This window comes from Esox lucius, chromosome 1, assembly GCF_011004845.1.
Source record: "Esox lucius isolate fEsoLuc1 chromosome 1, fEsoLuc1.pri, whole genome shotgun sequence".
Lineage (NCBI taxonomy): Eukaryota > Metazoa > Chordata > Actinopteri > Esociformes > Esocidae > Esox > Esox lucius.
Window position 1 is genome coordinate 35,668,348 of NC_047569.1, and position 19,052 is coordinate 35,687,399.

The following is a 19,052-nucleotide window of genomic DNA, read 5'->3' on the forward strand; positions in this document are numbered from 1 at the left end:
GTAGTATAATATAGTATAATAAACATCATGCTCAATGGAGATTGGCCTTGATTTTTTTATGTCAGGACTGGGCTGAATGTGTGTAAGGAAAACCTGTACCATAAGGTTTAGGAACCAGAAACAGTTGATTGCTACTAAATGCATTGTCCTCCTGCTGTCCATTCCAGTCTGAGCCAGCAGATGGAGACATTGTTCAGAAATGGACCACTTCTAAAACGATTCCCATCTCATTGCCACAGTCCTAACAGACAGACATGGCTAAAGCTGAATTTGAACACAAATCAAATACCTTTATTACTCTATCATACCGCCCCAGCTGTGTAAGAATTAAACTTTATTCAGGGGTTAAGGCTAAAGACAGAGGGGTTTACCTGTATGTGTTGCTGATAAGAATGGTCTTAGCTGTGGTATACTGGCAATATATCACAAACCCCTGAGATCCTGTAATGCTCTTATATACCAGTCACCAACCCAATTGGGGCAGTGTAAAGTGATGCGATGTCATACCTGTGGTATACAGTCCATTATACCACAGGTTTCAGTCAGTCAGCATTCAGGATTCTAAACACCCACTTTATAAGGTCTTTAACCCAGGCTGAGGCAGTATGCTGGCCCTGAAGACATCTGTTTAGTCCTCTGGACCACCCTAGACCACAAAGATGCATTTTTCTTCTGCGCAGCTATTCGTATTCATAAATATGCATGCTTTGACTAAATACAACTTGAGTTAAACGATCAATTGGTATGGCATGACACTTGTGACACAGAATTGTGGGTTTTGTTCTTGATCCACCCATATGTAAAAGTGTAGGCAAACATGAGCATAAGTTGATTTGTATAAATAATTCTGCTATATGTGAATGCTTTATGCCATATTTGCCATTTAACAGTCAGAAATGAGTTAGTCATGCACACACATTTTCTCATATGTCTGGAATATAAACAGAAACGCACACACACACATGCATTTTCCAGCTGAAACAATCCATGTGATTACACCGCAAAGAAAAGCTGTCAGGACCAGTTTAAGTGCTGGTGTCAGCGAGACTAGACGTTCTTATCTGAATTTTTTCAATAAAGGTTTATTGTCATTTGGCATGTGTATCTACGTCTTCACAATCTTTTGACTCTCATGGAAGAATTTTCTTGAATGAGCCAAGCATGTCTGAACATATTCATCTTTGCAATGACTACTAATTTACAAAGAAACTGCAAGATTGCAAATTTCCTTACAGGCATAACATAAAAGCCCTAATAAATTATTGTCTGAATGTCAAAGGTCATCATATGAACGCTAAGACACTATTATTATTTTCATTCTGACCGGGTAGGTACATTAAATAAAAAAATATGTTTTTAATATATAGTTCATACATAGCAAGGCAAAGTTATTAGGTCATTATAATTTAATCAATAATTATTCTGTGTTGGATTTCTGTGTTGAACATATAACACTGTTGCCCAACACCTGTTCTGTCACTGAAGTGAACATTTTATTGTTTAACCCATTCAGAAATATTGTCCTTCAGAATGATTGTTCTTGGTAAAGATGAAAAAAGTTATTGAAGAATTTAATTGTTGTTTATAAACATGATCTTACACATATAAACCTTTTATTGAGGGTATGTTTAAATAAAAATAAAATCTCAAACTTTTGTCAGTCCTTAGCTCTTGCTTGTGGATTCTCCTCTTCAGCTCACCCACAGGTTTTTGAATGGGGTTTAGGTCAGGGGACTGGGATGGCTAGTGCAAAAGCTTGATTCTGTAGTAATACTTCGAAAAACTTGTCCTGCTGAAAGAACCAAGAAAGACCCAGCTCACTGTTCATTATGGCACCCTTTTATAAATTTGACAAAAATATTCTGATTTCTTAGTCAAATTATTTTCCTTTAGTCTAGTTTTTGTAAAAATGAAGGAAACAGTGAACCATTTTAGCCAAAATGCACTTACATTTGAGAAATATTTAAGTCAAATCAATACGTTGTCATTTTTGTCTCTTCATTGGTGGTTTCTGAACCACTGTTAATAGATGACTAAGGATGTTTGGAATGTGATTTACCTCATATTTATACTAAGTGAAACAGGAATGGATTACCACTTATAAGTTCCCAAGGACTCATATGAACTTGAAAAATATAAATAGTTGGCAGTTTATACTGTAATAATGGGAATGGGAATCTTGACACATTCTACATATTTATTTTTTGATTCAGAATTTAATTTATTTTGTAACAATCTAAAATAATTATAAGATTAGATTTTGGGGCGTTTCGGATTTTGCTCATCTTTACCAAGTTGTCAATAATTATGAAGGGCATAGTACTTACAGTTGTACCGTGAATCGACCATGTAATGGAATAATTGAATACAGCCTGTTCTCCTCCAACACTGGTTAATGAGCCATGAATATAAACAGTTAGTGTTCTGTTGAAAACAACTACAAGAATTAGCCGTGAATGTAGTTTGTGCTCTTCATTTTACTGATCCTTAGGCTCTGCCTGGTCCTTGCTCTTCAGCTTGGTGCGAACTACTGCAACAGTTGTGAAGAAGTTGCCCATGAACAGAATGAGGAAGGCGATCCCACATATTGAGATCTAGAATGACAAGCGTACAGTACAGTCCGTAAGTATTTTGACAGTAACACGAGTTTGGTTGTTTTGGCTTCATACTCCAGCACTTTGAAATAATACAGTGACAATGGGGTCACATGTGCACGCTTTGTTCACTGAACCTCCATTTAAGGTTACCAAAACACAAGTAGTTGGACAATTTGTTTTACCACTGCGTCTTATTAGGCAGGTGACTTTTTTGGGTCATTACTGCATGCACAAGAGAGCTGTCAATGTCTGGTCTTGATTTTTTGATTTGCATTTGGATTTTGTTTACCGGCGTCCGACAACACAAAGACCACGGACGTGTCAACGTGCGTCAAACTGGTCATCGTGATCCAGATAAATCTGAATAAATTGATCAGAGACCTATAGTCAAAACACTGGTTGGTCCAAAATCAACCGTTTGGTAGAACAAAATGAAAGAATGTACTGGTTAGCTCAGCATTGGAAAATGACCTGTTTGACCAAGGGAGGCTCTAGAGTGGATGACCAAAGAATGCTAACCTCTAACCATAACAGGAACTGAAAATGGTGGCCGTTCAGGGCTTGCAGAGCATCACCAGGGAAAATACCCAGCATCAGGTGATGTCTCTGGTTCACAGAACACAGGCAGTCATCAAATGCAAATTATTTGAAACTATTTTCCAGATATGACAACTTTACTTAAGAATATGTTCATTTGTCCAATTACTTTTGATTCACTTACTGAGTCTACCTCCACCATGTGTGTTGTGTTGCCACTGGCCGTTTTAACAGCGTGTTAGCCAGTAATAAGCTTTGCCGGTATCTACTAACTTACTGGAATAGTCATAAGAATTGAGCAATTGCTAGCAAGACTGAAGATAAACTTTTCCATGCCAGAAACAGTTGCAATATAACCGTAAACAGATTCCATTAAGGCTTACTATAACGTAACTATGTTTTTAAGCCAGCAAATGTGTTTGTCTTTTCTGACCCAGAACGCATTCACGGATGTGTACTTTGAAAATCCACCAGAAACAGTCGCAATATAACCGTAAACTGTTTTATTTCAGGTGTACTATATTGTAGATAGATAGCCAGCAAAGTTTTCGTCTATATGGAATAATTCATAATGCATCCATCGCTTCGCCTGCGAAGTCCGCTTCACTAACCACGACGCTATTTTACAAGGGGTAGTCAGTCAGTCAGTTAGTCAGTCAGTAATAGATATTCGCTCTTCTTACGCAGTCCCGGGAAAAAGGTGTATGCAGGTACACTGCCGATCAAAAGTTATGGTTGCTTAGAATTGTTCTTGTTTTCCATGAAAACATACAGTACATAGCCTTAAAGCTGAGCACTTTAATTTGAGGGTTAGTCATTCTTTCATTTAAACAACTAGTCAAGTCAAACATTGTTTCCCTGTTCAAATACTTATGGATGACACTGAATATGGAGAGTGATTGGAGATTGGGGAAGACAGCTGATATGACTGCTGATAGCTTTGTATGTACATCATATATTAATATTGTGTTGCCGAAGGAACCCCTGGCCCCTGTTTACGCTTGCACATTGCTAAGACATGAAACCCTCTGTATTATCATAAATGTAATCACAGTACAATATTGTTAGGGAAAAGATGCCGTCACACTGACCTGCCACTCTCTGCAATCTGGGTGCTGAGCCATACTGAACAGAGACAGTCCGTTGTAGAGTTGCCAGAACTGCAACACAAAAATATCTTACTTTACACACACACACACACACACACACACACCTTCATTAGCAAGCACACAGAAACACAAACATGTAAACATGCAAGCCCAAATGCCAGGTCAATATAATGTTCATGGAAGACGTGTATCCAAGATAATCACTAAAATGTTTAAATACTTTCCAAATGGGTTCCGAATGGGCAGGGTTTGCAATTTAAAGACATTTGTGTTATTTTATTAGGCTAAGGACGCTAAAAAAAAGTGTTTGGAAAATGTAAAACCCAAGTCAGGTTTAGGAGCTTAAACACCAAAACAATGTTTTCCAATATGACTGAAGCTTTCTACAACTAACTCTGCAATCCCAACGCAACACCAACCTCAGTCTGATTGATACATGACAGAGAAATGAGCTCTAGCTCAAATACTGATGAGACGGGAGTAATCTCACAGGTCGATCACACACTCACATGACCAAAAAACAGGAAGGGCAGAAGAAAGGTCAGCCCTCGCCACATCCAGGACTGAAATCCCTCTAAAGGATAGACAGACATAAACACGTGTTTCTCTTTGGAACAATGTGGAGAGTGGTTACGGCACGGAGCGTCACGTTTTTACAGTGTCTCACCCACAGTCAGGTCCATGTTGTGTCTTTCTCCCAGGGTTCTTAGTCTGTACAAACAGCCACTCTGATAGTAGTACTGCATACAGTGAACCAGGCCTGCGTTTTCACACACACACACACACACACACACACACACACACAGGAGGTTGACTTTATAAATATTTGTTATATTATTTGTCATTGTTAGGTTTTTAGGTTTTGTAAACCTAGTTAAGCTTACTTTGGTACAAAGAGAAGGCAAGGAATTGGTTCCTGAAACTCTGGTACAGGTGTCCATCAGGCCTACGAGACAGCAGAAAATGACTGATGAATACAACATATCTTTCATAGGATATCCAGGAATTGATATGCTGGTTTCTAACAGCACAGGGGACAGTTTGATCCCTGAAAAGCACAAGGAACTTGCCACGGGGCAGCCTGGTTGCAGCGTCGGGCCAGTAATGAAAGGCCACCGGTTGAAAGACCGGGCCAAAAAGAGTGACAAATCTGTTGATGAGGCCTTGAGTTAGGAACCAAATCCAAACAGTTCCTTTAAGTCACTCTGGATAAAGGTTTCTGATAAATGCTTCCAATTGTGATGTAAGAAAGCAAAAGCGAAAATGGGATTCAGATGCTTATTGGAAAACCTCTCTTGTGACTTGAAGTGGTGATATAGAATAAAATGTGGTTGATGCATGCTCATTATTTTGTAACAGGGACTTTTTGAGTGAGCTCACCATGTCAGCATGACTCCGGACAGAAATGCTGAGATGTAATGGTGCAACACCCACCAGCCTTTGATCCTTTAACATGAACAAAACACCACAGGAAAAGAATCAAAAATCTTCATGGACCGACAGACATGGCCAAATGTGAACATGAATAAAAGCACAGCATTCCAATATGAATGCATCGTTACTGTAACATACTGTGTTACAGTAGCTGTGTAAGAATTCATTTCTAGGCAGGAGTTGGGGCTGACGACTGGCAGGTTTACCTGGACCCGTTGGTGATGAGAATGCTCTCTCGTACGGTGAGAGTGCAGTAATACCACAGCAGCAGGAAACTGAGAACTGCATCAGCGAACCTAGACAGGGTGAACACACACACCAACACAGACACCCACGTGCACGCGCGTACACACACAGACAAGCATACACACACACCCACACACAGGCACACACATACACGCGCACATGGGCGCACGCACACAGACGCACGCACACACACACACGCAAATGCACATACACACACCTGTTAATGTATGTTTTTCATGCCTAGTGTGCAGGTTTGATGCACTTGTGTAAGAGATTATCAGGACTTCTAATAGTGCTTACCTAAAGTTCACAAAGAAATAACACATGAAGGTATACAATAGAAGTAGAACCGTGAGGCATAGCTTGAATTTCTCATATTCATCTTTGTAGGCAAATCTGAGGAAGAAGATACATTTTTTTAAGCTATGTTTTCAGGCACATTCCTGCTTTGTTCAGAATCGAGACAGTGGGGAAAGATATGAGATTTTTCTTAAGGGGCAGTGGACTGGATCTGAATCCAAATGAGCACTGGAGGCAGTGACTTTAACATCTGGACAACCCGAGGCCACGAAGGATGTACATACTTTACTTTAACACCATTTCCCTCCACAGTTTCGTGATATACACTCACCTAAAGGATTATTAGGAACACCATACTAATACTGTGTTTGACCCCCTTATGACAGAACTGCCTTAATTCTACGTGGCATTGATTCAACAAGGTGCTGAAAGCATTCTTTAGAAATGTTGGCCCATATTGATAGGATAGCATCTTGCAGTTGATGGAGATTTGTGGGATGCACATCCAGGGCACGAAGCTCCCGTTCCACCACATCCCAAAGATGCTCTATTGGGTTGAGATCTGGTGACTGTGGGGGCCATTTCAGTACAGTGAACTCATTGTCATGTTCAAGAAACCAATTTGAAATGATTCAAGCTTTGTGACATGGTGCATTATCCTGGACATGGTCAGAAACAATGCTCAGGTAGGCCGTGGCATTTAAACGATGCCCAATTGGCACTAAGGGGCCTAAAGTGTGCCAAGAAAACATCCCCCACACCATTACACCACCACCACCAGCCTGCACAGTGGTAACAAGGCATGATGGATCCATGTTCTCATTCTGTTTACGCCAAATTCTGACTCTACCATCTGAATGTCTCAACAGAAATCGAGACTCATCAGACCAGGCAACATTCTTCCAGTCTTCAACTGTCCAATTTTGGTGAGCTCGTGCAAATTGTAGCTTCTTTTTCCTATTTGTAGTGGAAATGAGTGGTACCCGGTGGGGTCTTCTGCTGTTGTAGCCCATCCTCCTCAAGGTTGTGCGTGTTGTGGCTTCACAAATGCTTTGCTGCATACCTCGGTTGTAACGAGTGGTTATTTCAGTCAAAGTTGCTCTTCTATCAGCTTGAATCAGTCGGCCCATTCTCCTCTGACCTCTAGCATCAACAAGGCATTTTCGCCCACAGGACTGCTGCATACTGGATGTTTTTCCCTTTTCACACTATTCTTTTTAAACCCTAGAAATGGTTGTGCGTGAAAATCCCAGTAACTGAGCAGATTGTGAAATACTCAGACCGGCCCGTCTGGCACCAACAACCATGCCATGCTCAAAATTGCTTAAATCACCTTTCTTTACCATTCTGACTTTCAGTTTGGAGATCAGGAGATCAGGAGACCAGGACCACACCCCTAAATGCATTGAAGCAACTGCCATGTGATTGGTTGATTAGATAATTGCATTAATGAGAAATTGAACAGGTGCTCCTAATAATCCTTTAGGTGAGTGTACAATTCATGATTAAGGACCCACTTCACTGCAGCAACTACCAGCAGTCTGAGCATGCCATTTAGTATACATTTTTTATCCAAAGTGACTTAAAATCATGCATGACTAAATGCTCATCTATGATTGGCCCCATGAACTGAAACCTCAACCCTGTTGTTACCAGCACCACTCTATATTATATTTTTCATTTGGTAAGACTAAAGGGGTTTTATTTTTTTAAATAAATATTATAAATGAACTAGATGTTCAAAAGTCTAACAGTTAAGAAATCCACTTAAGTAATATACTCACTTTGACTGTTTGCTCAGAAGAGTCACATTTACATTACCAAGAACAAGATTGAGATATAGCCTGTAGTTTGGGAGATAGGAAGATTTAAATTTCAATTGATTTAAATTACAGTATATTGTCTCAAAATTAGGCAGCAAACAGCAACTCTGCCCTGGCATCTATATTGTAAGGATTTTAATACCCATTTTCTTTGGGAAGGAAAGACTCCATTTCAAAGAATGTGTTGGGTCTAGCCTTGATGTGCTCCTTGATCCCATCCAAGGTTTTGACATCCTCCTCTGTCAGTCCCTCCTTACTACATCTGTTGAATAAAGATGAATGGAAGACCTCACAAATCAATGTATGAAAGTGAAAGGTAATGTGTGTGTGTGTGTGTGTGGTCTTACCTTTTCACTAATTGAGACATGTCCTTCAGTCGTTGCCGCTGGCGGGCAATGGAAGATGAACAATTGATCTGCAGCTTGGAAACCTCATCAAGTTTCTGTAAGTAAAGCCTGTGGCTCTCCTAGCAAAATGTAAAATATATAAAATACTGACATTAATGGACAGCGGATATGAATCATTCTTTGTTAACTGTGAAGCGCTGTGACTCCTGTATGCTACACAATGTACCTAACTGCTCCACCTGATAGAATCTGAGATCTCACCTGAAGCTGATGATACTCTTCCTCTACACTTTTCCACTCTTGAAGTGCAGCGGTCAAACTTCGAGTCATATTCTCCAACTTTTGTGAGTTTGCCAATAGCTGATATCTTAGTTTCCTTCAGCAAAACGGTGTCCTCTGGCTAACTGAGATGCTGTACAAAATGACAGGCAATTGGAACAGGGCATTGCAATTAGATTCACCAGGAGGCAGCTGTAGAACAAACTACATCACTCACCGCGTAGTGTGAAAAACCTTATGGGCGTGTCTACTGGGCTGTTTATGGAAGGCATCGAACTTTGACTGTCACTAATAGGCTTGATTGACATGGACATTGTTCCCTCTTTCAGTTATTTATTCATGACATATTTCATCTTCTTTTCCCAGTCCAACTTTCTGCTGCTTTGATTTCACTAATACTCCGATCAACATCAGCTGCGCACTGTCAGAAGGATTTCCTTATTCTTGTTTATGTACTGTATAATGTGGCAAAAAACTATCAATCGTAGCTGAATGGACATTCGTATTTCAGTATTCTATTAATAATTAACAAAGCCAAGAGGCTATATTAATTAGGTAGGTTTTATTTCTATCCAATATGGGATTGAGAAATAATTTCCTAGGGTTTAGAAGTGTTTTCAGATGTAAGCATGTTTCATGGTGTAAGCCTAAACTTTATTATTAATGTAAAGATAAGATTGCATAGAGATGTTCTAGTATATTTTTCCAATACATGATCTCTTTGCTATCACTTACTATGAGGTTCCCAGGCAGTGCTCATTGATGTGGGTGTCACAGACCTTTGAAACCATTTATCCATAGTGGAGTTTCTGTAAATATGTGTTGTCCTTTCCTCAGCCCCTTTCATTTATCCACAATAAAGTGCCGGACGGTCCAGAAAAGGTGAGGTGGTGTTGTTTTGTATGTCAGGTGTCTTTGGACCACGCCTCATGACTACTTGGCCTGGTGACACCTGGCTATCCCTTTCCAAAGTCCACCTGGTTTTATTACAGTTCTGCCTGACGACTCCTGCAGTCACTGCCCACAGCCAACCGGGTTGTTCCTAATTTTATCCACCTGGTCATGTTACTGATCTGGATTCTTCCTAAACACTCTGCACAAAGACCACCAGTTTATTTGACCAGCTGATGATCAGGGGGGTATTCCAGGAAAATTGCAATATGGCAAATTAACAACAGAATTCCTAACATATTTTTATTCTGCAAACGTTCTTGTGGTCCCCTCTAATTGTCTATCACGCATGGCAACTGTTAAAACTCCACCTAGGCTACTACAGTTTGGGTTATGTATCATGCTAGTATAAGTGACAAATCCAGTTTTCTGGATAAAACCCAACATGCAATAATATTGATTTCTTCCCTTAAGGGAAACACTTCACCCGACTCTATGACACACTCCAGCCACACATTGGTGTGGGACATTTCAACAACATTGCTGGTTATTGTGCTAAGGTTTTTAAGGTTACATTTTCAATTGTTTTCTCCACTTATCCCATTTTGATTGATCAATGGTTTACTGCTGCAACTACAGTAGACATTTTTACTTTCAGAACCAGAGGGGGTGGAGCATATAATTCATATAACAACAATGAGCATGCGCTGTTTTACTGTTGCGGTCGCAGATGATAACCGCCATAAGCTTTCGACAAATATATGAAACCGGGCAATTGATCCAACATGCAGAAAGCTGGGCAATTGCTGAACTGAGACGTACTGAAGAAAAGTACCTCGTTGACAGGTAAAAAGGCGAGCTGTTGGCTGGCATTGCACGCATCGACAAACTTACATTTATTCATTTAGCCTATCTACACTCACAGGTAGCTAGCTTTTATTGCCTCTGTCTTGCCTTAGTAATGTAGCTGAATCATGTTGACATCTGTATGGTGTGTGTTTGATCATGCATATTTGTTACCTTTTCCGGTTTAGGTAATAAAAGGACAATCAGAGATGTGTGCTGCTGTATATGTGTTGTCTACGGTGACAGGGTACGTGCTTACCTCAGCATTGTTACTGAAATTCCCAACACTTCTGCATCGTCGAAGGAGGGTGCCATTCCTTAGCAGGCATATATCCCATCGCGGAGGTGAGAGACACTCATTAGCAGGCATATATCCCATCGCGGAGGTGAGAGCCATTCATTAGCAGGCATATATTCCATGTTGGAGGTGAGAGCTCCCTAGTAGAAAAAAATCTTTAGGAATTTCCGTCATGATTTGGAATCATCCAATTTGATTTTTATTTCCTATGAAAATCCATTAAGGCAAGTTCTGCAGATTGGTTGTTATAAAAAATGGTATGAGAGAAACCACTAAATAATCCTATAGGATTGGTTCCTTTAGAAATTATATAAGCATAAATGCTATATGACATTGCCTATAAGAATCAAAATATTTTGTTTACTGGGGCTGCTAGAATCTTCATCAATTTACCCGGGACACACCTATGAAACTTAGGACAGAAGGTCCTTAATCTGTTTCTAAAGATGTATCGCTAATTTGCCTTACTTCACCAGTTTCAGGCTCCTGTAATACAAATGTTTCTATGTTTTACCTGTATTTTCTGGCAGGGGCTGGAGAAAACCTGGAGAACACCATGGCTGCCTTCAAACAGTGAGTCAAGTCTATAACTCCTTACTATAAACTAGGTAACCATGCACACTGTGTTGCATTGGTTAATTGCATCATACTGCGTCATGTTTTAAAATCCGATTTGTCTTAGTATCCAGATTAACATCCAGATTAGTATCCAGATTAACATCAAGCGATTCCATGACTATGAATCGCAAGAGAGCTTGTAACAACGGAGTTGTGCGTTCAAAAAGGTCTGGAATATGTGTGGTTTGACCCCTGAATGGTAATTGGCTATAAATCGAGGTGTCTGACTGAATGTCAAAGGTACTACAAAAGCATTACTCTTATGTTCTCATAATGTTAATAACATAATCAATTCATAATTTCAATAGGTAACCTTCAGTATATAAAAGTGTCAGATTAGTCTGCATTTCCTTTTAGGTTTATAGTGATTATAGTGAATAGATTATTCTGCTTGGAAAAATTACTTTAATTCGTTTGTTGTTGTATCACTAGTAGAGGATCATGGAATGTAGTAGCAATCTAGTCTAAAATATAATTCATTCAGTGACATTGCTGGTGCTTTTTCAAACAAGTACTTTGTGTGGGTAATTCATCTGAGATAACACACCGTGTTTTCCTATAATGAAATGACTCCAACCATGTTGAAGCAGATAACGGAGGTCTCTAATTGGTTAACCTCACTTCTCAGCTTGAAATGCAAACACCTGATATGCTGTAGTCTCAAGTAAGCAAGTTTGTAATGTAAGCTATTTGAGATTGGTTACTGCAATTTTCAACTTCCTGGTCTGGGTAATTTGGTTGGTAATGGTAATCCTGTGTGTAATAGTATTGACATGCTGGAGTCGGACTACGTGTAATTGTCAACTTTTTCAATTGACTCCAGTGCAGTTGACCTGGGAACTGACATGCTGGAGTTGGACTGTCACCTGACCAAAGACGGGCAGGTTGTCGTGACACATGATGCCCATCTGGAGAGAATAACTGGCGTCAGTGCCTACATCTCTGACATGTCGTACGCTGTGAGTATTGGTCAGCCTCTCAGTATGCCTCTGTAATGACACTACGTTTGTTCCTTTGTTGGGTTATTCTAGACCGTTCTTCTTGGTTTTGAACTCAGCATCCATAGTATTATTCGTACCTCCCAGTCTTCTTCTGCACAATTTGAATATAAGAATTATCACATAACCCCCTTACAAACGGTTGCAGTTTTTCTGTATCACTTACAGAAATGTAACCTGGTGTTACTATGGAACTTTCATGAATACTATGGTACTACTATGATGTTTATACCATGGTGTAGTCTAAATCGTTAAAATATATAGTCTAAATCGTTAAAATATACCATGGTGTAGTCTGAATCGTTAAAATATACCATGGTGTAGTCTGAATCGTTAAAATATACCATGGTGTAGTCTGAATCGTTAAAATATACCATGGTGTAGTCTGAATCGTTAAAATATACCATGGTGTAGTCTGAATCGTTAAAATATACCATGGTGTAGTCTGAATCGTTAAAATATACCATGGTGTAGTCTGAATCGTTAAAATATACCATGGTGTAGTCTGAATCGTTAAAATATACCATGGTGAAGTCTGAATCGTTAAAATATACCATGGTGTAGTCTGAATCGTTAAAATATACCATGGTGTAGTCTGAATTGCTAAAATATACTATGGTATAGTCTGAATTGTTAAAATATACCATGGTATTAGGCTTAGAAGTATAAAGGTACTGCCTGGTTCTGCCATTGTAGCTATTGCATTATCTGTAATGTAAATGTGTGATTGATTGAACACTCATACAGGGGTGTAGTGGGGGATAACTGCATTGAAAATATACAGGACCTTTATTTGTGTTACGGCTGCTCCACTGCATCCAAGGTAACACACTGTTTTAATTGTATTCATAGAGGGAACCCCAACTGAGCCCCCAGTCTCATTTACAGTAGTGCCGGGTATTACAATAATAAGGAAACGTGAAATACAAACAAAATACATTTAAAAAATATATAAAACGTGTAACAAGCATAAAACATTTAAAACTAAAACAATAAAAAATAGCACGAACAATTCACTGGAAAGTGGGCAGTCAAACAATGTTTAAACTGCTAGAGACACAAGGTCCTTCAGCCTAAGGTCATCGTGTAGAACCGGACATAGAAGGTAAACGAAGCTGAACCGATCTTATACTGAGCCCGAGTTACCTCCTGAAGTTGCGAGTCTTGAGAGTGAGTGTGCTATGACTTTATTCTCCAATTTATTTTAGAGAGAAGGTGATTAAGATGTTTTTTTTTTTTTAGAAAGGCTTTAAAAAAAAAAAACACTTGAACACTACCGTGCTATTGTCACATAGGGCTGTCAGAGTCCATAGGTTTAGAGCGTTAGGTCAGTAACTGAAAGATACTCTTTTTTTCATTATTTTTAATTGAAAAACATTATAAATGTGACGGCGCTCTCTGTCTTATTATGAATATATTTGTTCAAAAGAAAAATCTATTGATCAGATGTATTTTTGCTCACCACAGGAACTGCCTCCTTACCTGTGCAGGCTCGATGTGTCTTTCCAGAGAGGTGAGTATGACTGTTTGGAAAGCGGTGCGCTGCGAGTGTGAATCTGTCCTTATATTTTTTCTTTGTGTCGGCAGAATGTGTCTGTGAGGGAGGGGAGGACAAACGCATTCCTCTCCTCAGGGACGTGTTCGAAGCCTTCCCCAAAACCCCCATTAACATTGACATCAAGGTCGACAACGACACACTCATCAAAAAGGTCTGGTTTGCTGGCTCTAAAATGATTTGCATGGTTCTGGGGAGTCTTTGTCTTGGTACACCACTCTAGTGTTGAAATATCAGGACGAAAGGGTTGTTTAGAGTACGTAGTGCCAGAATAAGCCTTCTTATCAAAATTGTTCTCCTTGTTGGGATTTAAAATTTTTTGTTTCTCTAGGTCTCAGAGCTTGTTGTGAAGTATGACAGAGAACACCTGACGGTTTGGGGCAACTCCAGCAACCAGATTGTGCAGAAGTGTTACAAGGAGGTAACCAAAGGCCTATTTACCTTTTGATATTTGTCTGTTAGGTTTATGCATCACCGTGAATCGTGCTTAATATTTCTGGCTGTTTCAGAGGAACGTTTTAGCACGTTGCAAAAATTGCTTTGTCTCTTACATAGTAAGAAAGCTCTGTTGAAGACTTCATTTAATTGCCTCATTCTGCTTTTCTCTCTGTGTGTTGCAGAACCCTCGGATCCCAGTGCTTTTCAGCATGCCCAGGGTTTTCATGCTGCTGGGCCTGTTCTACTCTGGCCTCCTGCCCTTTGTGCCCCTGAAGGAGCAGTTCCTAGAGATCCCCATGCCCTCCATCATTACTAAGTAAAGTGATGAAAAACCTACACACGCTATGGCTCTAATTTCATCAGTTCTCTTCCTGTGCGGAAGACACATTGGTCAATGTGTTTCAGGGCGAGCCCACTCACCTGATGGTACCCTCTGTTAGCTTTGCTAGAGCACGATGAAACTCTAAAAATCCCTGCTAAAAATCCCTCTGTGCTTCTCGGGTGATGCTGGACTGCTTTGTCAACAAGCCAAGAGTCAGAATAATGCCAATTTGGTTGCATAATGATTTTGTGCTTACATACACAGTCTATACACTCACCTAAAGGATTATTAGGAACACCATACTAATACTGTGTTTGACCCCCTTTCGCCTTCAGAACTGCCTTAATTCAATGTGGCATTGATTCAACAAGGTGCTGAAAGCATTCTTTAGAAATGTTGGCCCATATTGATAGGATAGCATCTTGCAGTTGATGGAGATTTGTGGGATGCACATCCAGGGCACGAAGCTCCCATTCCACCACATCCCAAAGATGCTCTATTGGGTTGAGATCTGGTGACTGTGGGGGCCATTTCAGTACAGTGAACTCATTGTCATGTTCAAGAAACCAATTTGAAATGATTCGAGCTTTGTGACATCTGAATGTCTCAACAGAAATCGAGACTCATCAGACCAGGCAACATTCTTGCAGTCTTCAACTGTCCAATTTTGGTGAGCTCGTGCAAATTGTAGCCTCTTTTTCCTATTTGTAGTGGAGATGAGTGGTACCCGGTGGGGTCTTCTGCTGTTGTAGCCCAAGGTTGTGCGTGTTGTGGCTTCACAAATTCTTTGCTGCAGACCTCGGTTGTAACGAGTGGTTATTTCAGTATTTTCAGTTGCTCTTCTATAAGCTTGAATCAGTCGGCCCATTCTCCTCTGACCTCTAGCATCAACAAGGCATTTTCGCCCACAGGACTTCCGCATACTGGATGTTTTTCCCTTTTCACACCATTCTTTGTAAACCCTAGAAATGGTTGTGCGTGAAAATCCCAGTAACTGAGCATATTGTGAAACAACCATGCCACGCTCAAAATTGCTTAAATCACTTTTCTTTCCCATTCTGACATTCAGTTTGGAGTTCAGGAGATTGTCTTGACCAGGACCACACCCCTAAATGCATTGAAGCAACTGCCATGTGATTGGTTGATTAGATAATTGCATTAATGAGAAATTGAACCGGTGTTCCTAATAATCCTTTAGGTGAGTGTATATCTAAAATAGGTTATTTGAACTCCCGGATGCTGACTGTACAAGCACATTTCCATTTAAAGTTATAGTTACATTTTGGTTGAAAACATTTCTCTGTAACATAACGCAAGACATTTAACAAAATCTGAAGGTCAACGATGAGCACAGGAGAGATAATATGTATGTAAAATGGGTAAACTTCTTGATAAGGGACCATGCTTTTTCCCCTGCTTTTTGGGGGTTTGTGTGGTTCCGCAGTCTTCTGAAGGATCCTGATAACATGACCAGGAGCAGGCGTGTCATTGTCTGGCTGGCCGACACGTAAGTGCAATAGGTTGCTTATTGTGGCTTTTCCTGTATTCCACATGTGGTACAATTGCTGCATTGGGCACCTTGTGAAAGTTAGCATAGTGTTACATTTTGATGTCCGCTCAGTGGGTGTCTGTAACTTCACCCAGAAAGGGTGGTATGTATTATTATGTATGATGAGGTTAATTCCACAGGATCTAATGAATGTTTCCCCTGCTGCAGCCTGCTTATGAGAAAAGCCCTCTTCAATCACCTGACAGCAAGGGGAATACAAGTAGGTTAATTGTGACATAACTTCCATTAATCACCTTTCTGCTGCTTTGTTCACAGCATGTGCTCTTAACTTGTTTCCAGGTGTATGTTTGGGTGTTGAATGATGAGAAGGAGTTCAAGAGAGCTTTTGACCTGGGAGCCACAGGGGTCATGACAGACTACCCCACGAAGCTAAGAGACTTCTTGGAGAAGATTGGCACTTCGAAATGAGCAGTAGGCCATTTGACCTGACAAAATACACTCTTTCTTCAATGCCACTAAAGCCAACAGACCTGCTGAAATAACCCTAAGCCTCAGTCCTCCACACGTCTGCATGCATTCCAGATGTTGGGTATTCGGGGATGATGTTGGCTGGTTGATGCGCTGCTCTACCAATGATGATGACCACTCAAGAGTCCCCCTTTGCTTATCATTGTATGTAGATGTATCACTTATTGAACATCAGCACAGGCAGCTACGGTTTCTTTGGTCTATGTCTTACACTTCATTATAATTAACAATTGCTTTTTACAGGACTTGTGTTTTACATTAACATGGCCAGCTAAGATGTTGAAGTGATACTCCAGAGATGTTGTGTGAATTATATGAATGTTTACATTTCTTTTGAAAGTAGGCTAATTGCCAGATGCTAATACATATTGACTTATTTGGGTTGCATTGTTTTGCTTCCAAAGTGGAATAGATCAAATAGATGCCTTTTAACTGTTTAAGGCAGACATTTTGTTGGAATGTTGTGTCAGTAAAGTTTTAATTTTAGTTGATTCCAGACATGATATTTGGATAAGAACATTAGCCTATCAAAAAGCCTATTATTTCTCTGTTTTCATTTCAGCAAGATTGCTAGTGGATGAGCTCCGGCCATTCTCTTTAAGGTTGGTTTGATATATGATATCTTGTTTTTTAATGAATTGGAGGACTTTAGAAGCTGTATTCAGTAGACTGCAGGAGGATTCTTCTGGGGCTCAGACAAATAGTGAAGTTTTGTTGTAATTGTCATGAAAATAATCCAAAGTAATATGTTTCTTATATAGTTTTTAATCCCGAACACTGCAGATAATCCAAACATTTTGTCAAATCCTACTAACTCCATTACTAAAGGTGTTAAGTTATTTTTAGAATGTTTGTTGGATTTAGTTTTAGTAGCAAAGTGGCTAATGTCTTTTTCTGATTTATTTTTCACCTATTGTATGAATCAAGTTTTGTTAATTTTGTACCTTTTCTATGTTTAAATATTGATTCTGAAATGGTATTGAAATATAAAATGTATTTGTTTGGTTTTGCTGTAAATACCTTTCTGGAAAGGAAGGCATACATTGGTGTAGACAATGCTTAGTAACTACTTGACTTGAAACCATGAACCCACTGAAAAGGTAACAGGCGTTTATTTACTTGGAAAGATATTTCCACTAGACAGACCGTCATGGAAAACGTATGGCAATGCCTTACTCTTACTGGCCTTCGAAGTGTTGGAATGATTGCGAGCTAAACTAGGGGCTGCCGCCTCTGATGGTGATGGTGTGCAATCTGTATGTTAATTGTGTAATTGTTTGATAACTGTTCAGGTGTTGTTGAGGGTGTTATTTTTTTTGCGTAGGGTTTGACAATTTCTGGGGTAGGTGTAACAATCCCCGGCTGTACACATAGATATTTAATACTGGCAGATTCTACTTTTGCTGCTCACAGTGAATACTTAGGTTATTAACCAGTGTTTTCAAGCCCTGAATGCTGATTGATTGGCTGAATGCTTTTGTAGCAGTGGGCTGTTTACTGTGGGTATGACAAAAAGGCTTTTGACTTTTAATTACATTGGTAACCATTTTATGGTTGTTATAATATGAGTAAGGTATGTCTGGAGTTCCACGCTTATATTTGTGCCTTATTGATTATGAAATAGATCTGCACAGCCGATGTCTGACTGTGATAACCACATAGAACAACACAACATAGAATAAAAATACAAAATAAATATTTATTATGGAGGCCAAGCATGATCCTTCCACCCACCGCGGGCCCTGGTGCAGCCTCACCCGCTACTTCCCCCCCTGATAGCTATGCCAGTGGTTTGGGGTCAGTGTTCGTATGGAAGAAATGTTTGTACTTTAGGAGCCTGTCTCCATATACAGATAGAGGTGGTACCGTGTAAGGACATTTTAGAAGGGAATGATACTCATGAAAAACGTACATGTTAGAGCATGCTTGCTCTAAAATTACGTTCATGCTGTTAGGGATTTTTGTTTTGTTAATGTTACCTCCTTTCAGTGAAACCACTTTTGTTTGGTTGTCATATCTATTGAAAACACTTATGTTCGTGTGATGAGATTGTATGAAATGCAATGCAATAACTTTTTGTGACTTGGTAATGGTTTATAAAAAAGATCTGTAAATCTCTATGTGGAGTACAAGTCAAATGTTTGGAATCACCTACTCATAAAAGGGTATTTCTTTATTTTTACTATTTTCCAAATTGCAGAATAATAGTGAATACCTCAAAATTATGAATGAACACATGGAATCATGCATTAAGTGCATTAATCATGAATATTTTACAATCTTCAAAGAAGCCATCCTTTGCCTTGATGACAGCTTTGCACACTCAATGGATTTTCTCAACCAGCTTCATGGTGTTGTCACCTGGAGTGCATTTAT

General features: G+C 39.6%; 2 protein-coding genes across 4 annotated transcripts; one reads left to right on the forward strand and one right to left on the reverse strand.

Moving 5' to 3' along the window:
• Positions 1-1,072: 1,072 nt before the first annotated feature.
• LOC105011343 (transmembrane protein 120A) lies at positions 1,073-11,264 on the reverse strand. 2 transcript variants are annotated; one of them, XM_034294708.1, is made up of 14 exons: positions 11,222-11,264; positions 10,669-10,847; positions 8,655-8,805; positions 8,394-8,512; positions 8,189-8,308; positions 8,008-8,067; positions 6,224-6,319; positions 5,884-5,973; positions 5,624-5,689; positions 5,128-5,189; positions 4,911-5,003; positions 4,753-4,817; positions 4,226-4,294; positions 1,073-2,594 (listed from the first exon to the last, which is right to left on the reverse strand). In XM_034294708.1, the coding sequence occupies exons 3-14, from the start codon at positions 8,721-8,723 to the stop codon at positions 2,478-2,480; spliced, it is 1,026 nt and encodes a 341-aa protein (XP_034150599.1). In that variant the 5' UTR covers positions 8,724-8,805; positions 10,669-10,847; positions 11,222-11,264; the 3' UTR covers positions 1,073-2,477. The 2 variants fall into 2 exon arrangements, with proteins under 2 accessions (XP_034150599.1, XP_010869607.1); XM_010871305.3 differs by lacking the exons at positions 10,669-10,847; positions 11,222-11,264 and adding an exon at positions 9,408-9,551.
• gdpd1 (glycerophosphodiester phosphodiesterase domain containing 1) lies at positions 10,276-18,794 on the forward strand. 2 transcript variants are annotated; one of them, XM_010871293.2, is made up of 11 exons: positions 10,276-10,409; positions 10,598-10,754; positions 11,238-11,280; positions 12,149-12,284; positions 13,791-13,836; positions 13,911-14,032; positions 14,210-14,299; positions 14,499-14,632; positions 16,083-16,145; positions 16,356-16,407; positions 16,488-18,794. In XM_010871293.2, exons 2-11 carry the CDS (start codon positions 10,619-10,621, stop codon positions 16,614-16,616), a joined length of 951 nt encoding a protein of 316 aa, XP_010869595.1. In that variant the 5' UTR covers positions 10,276-10,409; positions 10,598-10,618; the 3' UTR covers positions 16,617-18,794. The 2 variants fall into 2 exon arrangements, with proteins under 2 accessions (XP_010869595.1, XP_019909898.1); XM_020054339.2 differs by lacking the exon at positions 10,276-10,409 and having other exon boundaries at positions 10,742-10,795.
• Positions 18,795-19,052: the final 258 nt, after the last annotated feature.